We start from the raw sequence: 6,471 nt of genomic DNA on the forward strand, positions 1-6,471 counted from the left end.
CATTTTGTTGGGATGTATACGGACATGAGAATCGATAGATGATGCCGTGGGTGGTGCAGAAGGTGTGTAGGTTGGAGTTATCAAATTCTTTTCCGTTGTCGCATTGGATGGATAGAATAGACAGTTGAAATTGGGTGGTGATGAGAGCATGAAAGGCGACAAAGGTAGCATACACTTCAGATTTTTTGCGTAAGGGAAAACTCCAGAAATATTGTGTAAAATCATCGACTATAATGAGATAGTAGCAATATCCAGAAGTGCTAGGGATAGGTGAAGTCCACAAATCACAATGCAAACGTTCGAAAGGTCTAAAAGTTCTAGATGCCGAAGAGTAAAAGGGTTTCCTAACATTTTTTCCTAGTTGGCAAGCATGACACGGGGTGGTGCTTGGTTTATTATGGCAAGTATGTGGAGCAAGGCGCGACATGGTGGAGCTTCGGGGTGGCCGAGGCGACGGTGCCAAAGATCGGGGTGTTGGTGTAGGACGAAGGCGGCATGATGGAGAGCTTGGCACATGGAGTAGAGCGGACCGGAGCTATTGCATCGAAGCATCACGGTCCCGGTGAGAAGATCCTTCACGGAAGAAACCATAAGGGTCAAATTGAATGGAACAATGGTTATCGATAGTGAATTGCTGACGCAATCAGATTTTTAATAATGTTAGGAACAACAAGAATATTATTTAGATAGAGAGGTTTGGAGGGTGAATGGATGGTTGTGGAGCCGGTATGGGTGATGGGGATAGAGGAGCCATTGCCAACGGTGACGGATTTGGGAGGAGCAAGGTGTGAGGGAGGATAGGTTACCGGGGTCGGATGCCATGTGGGAGGATGCTCCGAATCCATGTACCGGTCGCCTCTCGAGAGCTGCATGTTGTTCGGGGCGTTGACGAGGGCAGGGTCCAAGGCCGGTTGGTTGTAGCTCGGTGGCGGTGTCGGCGAGGACCGTAGGCTGGTGGAGGGCTGCCCGTATGCGGCATAGGCACTGCGGCGCGGGGAAGGCCGGGGCGCGCACCGAGTAGTCCGAGGCGAGGAGCAGGACCGGGGCCGAGGGGACCGGGGTGGCTCGCTGCCATGGTGCCTGGGGCTGCTGCTGAAGGTTGGCACGAGTGGGTGCGCCCGTCCACGGATTGTACTGCCAGGGGGAGTCGTTGCGACCTCGTCCGCGCCCGCCGCGGCCACCTCCGTGACCGCGGCCGCCACGGTAGTTGTTGTTGGCGTAGAGTTGGCCGGTGCCGCGGCCGACGCCTCCTGCGCCCCGGGCGCCGATGGTGGTGGTGGTGGTGGAGGCCGAGGCCCGCCGGGCGGCGGGCTGCACGCTGCGGCCACAAGCCCGAGTGCCGTGGCCGCGGCGTTTTGACGTCGGTCTTCTTCTGCGTCTCTTCGAGGAGGAGGGCGGACCGGGTCTGCGGAACGTGGGGAAGGGCACCTGAAACGGCGAAACGAACGAAGATGCGCATAATTCTCGTTAAGACCTCGGAGGAGGGTGAGAACGAGATTCTCGTCGGAGATGGGCTGCCCGAGCGTCGCCAAGAGAGTCGGCGAGGCCTTGAGCTTGGCGCGATGGTCGGCGATGGAGAGGTCCCCCTGCGGTGTGTTGCGGAAGTCAGCCTCCGGCTGAATGGCACGGTGCTTTTTGTTGTCGCGGAAGAGGTCCTCGATGGCGCCCCGGATGGTGCGGGCGGTGGCGGCGGGACGCATGACGATGTTGAGGAGGTCGACGGAGACGGAGCCGTAGATCCAGGAGAGGACGGTGTAGTCGTCGCGGCCCCGAGGAAGTCGGGGCCGGTGTCGGAGGGAGTGGACTCGCCCGTGACGTGGGCGGTGAGACCGTAGCGGCCGAGGGCGACGAGGAAGAGCTCGCGCCGGCTCGTGTAGTTGCCATCATCGAAGCTCGGGGTGATGGGCACATGCGGTTTGATGGTGGTGGCGTAAGTGTTGGGGTTGGAGGTGCGGGCGGTGTTAGGGTTTTGGATGGGAGAGGTGAGTGCAGCGGTGGGGTTGGGTGGGTTGGCGGTGTTGAGTTGGTTGGCAGCGGTGAGGGCTGCTGATTGAGCGGCTTCGCGGGCGTCGAGGGCAGCGGCGCGGATCCGCGAGCTCGCGCTCCTTGGCGGCGATTTCATCGGGGGTCATGGTGGGGAGGCGAGAGGAGGGAGAAGAGGTGTAGGTTTAGGGTTTTGGGGAGAGCCGGCGGCGGCGGCTAGGAGAGGGGAAGGGTGACCCGCTCGATACCATGAAACAGATTGAATAGCGGGAGGCTCGATGGCTCTCCTCGTCTCAACATACATGTATATATATAGATGGATCAACTTGAGTTACAAGTTAACTTGAGAGATAAGGCTAAACCCTAACCGCCACAATCTGGCCTGATGGGCCTAGTACGTCGGTTGCCTAACAGCTAGTCCTCCCCTCCGGCCTTCATGAAATTCTCTTCTTCCGAGTTTCATCATGGATCCATAGTCACTTGATGTCAACACAGAAAAAGAGCTTCGCGCCGCTCCCTCCAGAACCAATCGGTCGGAATAAAAGCATGAGTGCGCACGACCGAATACCACCGATCCAGCAAACTCCAGGCAAAAGCATCGTTACATTCGCCGGCGGAGCCTTCCGGAACTCAACACTCCGGCTAGATCACGAGTCCGGGCCTCCCGATGGGTCCTCCTCTTCACGCAAGAGAGGCCCTAGGACCGCCGCCTTTATTCGGGTCGGACCCCACGTCGGTGACCACCCTGGGCTGGCCACTCCAACCCTCCACCAGCGACACCATCGCCGGCTTCCAAGCCCCTCCATCTCGCCGCCGGAACGCGGTGATAGATCAAAAGATCCACCACCACCAACCGCAGGCCGATCCTCTCCGGCGAAGAAGAGGGTCACCTCCACCGTCGAACCCAAGGCTGCTGCCCCGGGCGTCCTCGTACCGCGGGAGAAGCCCAAGATCATCACCCCTCACCGGCGAGAGGCGGAGGGAAAGGCGCCCGCCTCCACCAGCCACCACCGCCGGCATGCCGCCGATGGGAGGCGGGGAGGCCGCAGCCCGCAGCTGGATCGACCCCGGGAGGGCCGCCGCTGCCCCTACATCCTCATCTGGCCGCCGCCGCCGCGGGAGAGGCTCCATTGGCCGCCGTTCCCGACGCGCCACGAGGGGAGGCCCCCGCCGCTGCCACGCCCCGAGATCTTTGCCCCGGCTGTGCTGCCGGCGGCGGCGGCGGCGGGAGGGTTGGGAGGAGGGGTGCGGTGTAGGCTAGGGCGGGAAGGTTGGGAGGAGGGGTGCGGTCCAATCCACATTGTACATGCCCTCATAGGATCAACGTCCAACTAACTTATAACTACCAAAATGTAACATGCGTGTAACTCGTTTATTCCACGTTTCCATGCCCTCGTGTTGGTAGGATTCATTTGATTTTCTTGCTTCCTAAGCTGAATTTCTGCTCACCAAACATATCTGCAGATAGACCTTGAAAAGCTTGACGACTCTGTTTTTTTTATGAAGTCTCGAGTCGATGTTGGGTAAGTTAAAATGAGGAAGAAGAAACTTGGAAGAAGAAAAAATCATATCATATGGTCTCTGATTACAGTTTGAACTTGGCATGATAACGTACAAGTTACAAGCAAATTTACACGCACCAAACAGCTAGGTCCCGTTCCACCTTAATCCACACATGCGGTTGAATGGAAGAAAAGTCAAAAAAAATTAAGAAAAAATAATAATAAGACAAGGCCGATCGAGAGATAGCCGCGCGTCCCACCTTGTTTGCGCCAACAAGACACGCAGTTTGAATTACCTCCTCTTGTTCCTGCTCCCGAGCACGAGTGCGATGTAGAAGAGGATGCGGAAGAGGAATCCCCATGCGACGGTGATCCAGAGGCAGTCCCACTTGGTGAGGTCGGTGACGGCCTGCTGCCTGAGGAAGTCTGGCCCGGTGGTGATGCAGGTGTTGGTGCCGATGTTGATGCCGAGGGAGGAGCTCATGGCGCGCAGCAGGCGCACCTTGAGCGGCACGGGCAGGACGGCGAGCGGCGTGTTGTCGAACATCTGCACGCCGCGCACGAAGCAGCGAGCGGGGTCGCTGAACTCGTTCATCATCACGGCCTCGTAGGGGTACTTGACGAGCGAGGCGTAGTGGAACCAAAGCCAGTACTTGGGGATCCTGTCGCGGTTGATGAAGAAGCCGCTGAAGAGGAGGAAGTAGGCGAGCGTGGAGACCACGACGGGGAACCCCAGCTGCACGTTGGTGACCACGCCGGAGAGGAAGGTCGCGAAGCCGCTCCCGGCCCAGAATGAGGCCAGCACGATGGCCACGAAGAAGAAGAAGCCCTGGGCGCCGCCGGCCAGCCCCACGGCGAAGAAGGTGGTCACCGCGAAGGCGAAGGAGAGGACGATGAGCGAGGGGAAGCCGACGACGGTGTGGGAGAGCACGTAGGAGGAGCGCCGGTACGCGTTGTAGGCCGTCTCCCGGAGGAAGATGTAGCGCTCGTTGAGGAACACGGGCAGGGCGTCGGAGCAGGTGTAGAACATGGTGGACATGGCGATGGCGAAGAAGCCCAGGCGCTCCTCCACGCCCTTGGGCGAGTCGTCCAGGCGCCAGAAGATGGTCGCCAGGATGAACCCCGTGATCAGCACCGCGCCCAGGCGGATGACGAAGATCTCCGGGGTGCGCTTCGTGTTTATGAACGCGCGGCGGGTCAGAACCCCCATCTCGATCCAGAACGGGTTCGCGAACTTGGTCACCGCGGAATCCGGCGCCGACGACTCGGAGGGCACCGTGACGTTGCCGTCGGTGGCACCGGACACGAGCTTCCCGCGGGAGATGCTGGCACTGATGGCCTCCTTCAGGGAGAGCGACGGCTTCCCGCCATCGTCTGCGTGTTTGATCTTCGGGCCCATGCGCTTCTGCCACGACCTGTTGTGCTCGACCAGGTCGCTGGCACCCTCCGGCATGGTCTCGAGCTCCCTGACGAGGTCAAGCGCGAACTCCGTTGGGTTCTCGTTGTCGTGGATGGGCTTGCCGAAATCGTGGAAGAAGGACGAGAGCGACCCGGGCGGGCCGTAGTACACGGTTTGGCCGCGAGACAAGAAGAGCAGGCGGTCGAGGAGGCCGAGGATGCGGTAGCTCGGCTGGTGGATGGACATGACCACGACGCTGCCGCTCTGGGCGATGCGCTGCAGCACCTTGACCACCATGAAGGCGCTGGTGGAGTCGAGCCCGGAGGTGGGCTCGTCGAGGAACAGCACGATGGGATCGTGGATGATGTCCACGCCGATGGACACGCGCCGGCGCTCGCCGCCCGACACGCCGCGGTGGCCTTCGTCCCCGATGATAGTGTTGGCCGCGTTCCGCAGGCCGAGCTGGTCGATGAGCGCCTGCACCCGCTTCTTCTTCTCCTTGCCGGGGAGGGAGCGCGGCAGGCGGAACTCGGCGGAGAACATGAGCGTCTCCTCCACGGTGAGCATCGGGTACAGGAGGTCGTCCTGCATGACGTACGCCGAGATGACCTTGAGCAGGTTGTTGTCCATGGACTCGCCGTTGAGCGTGACGGAGCCGTGGAGGCTCTCCTTCCTGATGCGGTTGGCGAGCGCGTCGATGAGCGTGCTCTTGCCGGATCCGCTCGCGCCGAGCACGGCCATGATCTCGCCCTCCCTGGCCTCCCCGGAGATGTTGTCGAGCAGGGTCTTCATGCGTGGGGCCTCGGGCTCCGTCGCGTCCCCGCGCCCGAACGGCAGCGCCGGCATGCAGGGGCCCTTCTTCCTCTGCTTGACGCTGTACGTGAGGTCGGTGAACTTGAGCACGAACGGCAGCAGCGCGCCGACGTCGCCGCCGACGCCCGCATGGCTGGTGCGCCCGCTGTCGCTGCCGGTGGAGCCCGGCACGGAGGCCCCGAGCTCGATGGTGTAGTGCGACGGCGACGAGTTGGCGGACGACGCAGCGTCGCTGCGCGCATCGTTGACGCGCTTGAGGAGCTGCGCCAGGGTGGAGGACGAGTGCTTCGTGGGAGGCGACGGCTCCGGCGCCATCATTGCGCCCTGCTGCGGCTGGTGGTGATTGTAGTGGTGGTGGCCGCCGTGCAGGTGGAGGAGGCCGCTGCGCGGGATATCGTCGGCTTCCTCCATGGGCGAGGCCCTCCGGTCAAAGAATGGCAGCTTGTCGACAAACCGCGACATCTTGCTCAGCTAGCTCAGCTCCTCCCCGTGTACCTATGCAAGCTTGTTGCTGCTTGCACAGTCGGCCACCTTGGCGTGGCAAGAGAGATGGATGGAAGTGGCGATGTTTGGTTGGAATCTATGCGTCGTACCAGTAACCATTCTTATAGCTCCCCAATGGAGGAGTCAACCCAGCCGAGAGAAGCAGATCAGGTGGTTGAAGAGAGATTGGGATGCTTCTTCGTAGGGTTTCTTGTTGTTAGCTGGAATCGGTTAAGTTGCCACGGAAGCGAAGCGGGAAACTGGCAGCGGTAGCTTGGGTTTAGGAGGGGG

The 6,471-nt window shown here is 60.7% G+C and overlaps 1 protein-coding gene across 1 annotated transcript; it reads right to left on the reverse strand.

Annotated features, from left to right (window-relative positions):
* Positions 1-3,772: 3,772 nt before the first annotated feature.
* On the reverse strand, positions 3,773-6,159 carry LOC124697962 (ABC transporter G family member 5-like). The gene has a single exon (XM_047230491.1). The coding sequence runs from the start codon at positions 6,157-6,159 to the stop codon at positions 3,778-3,780; it is 2,382 nt and encodes a 793-aa protein (XP_047086447.1). The 3' UTR covers positions 3,773-3,777.
* Positions 6,160-6,471: the final 312 nt, after the last annotated feature.

The sequence above is a fragment of the Lolium rigidum genome, chromosome 3 (assembly GCF_022539505.1).
Source record: "Lolium rigidum isolate FL_2022 chromosome 3, APGP_CSIRO_Lrig_0.1, whole genome shotgun sequence".
NCBI lineage: Eukaryota > Viridiplantae > Streptophyta > Magnoliopsida > Poales > Poaceae > Lolium > Lolium rigidum.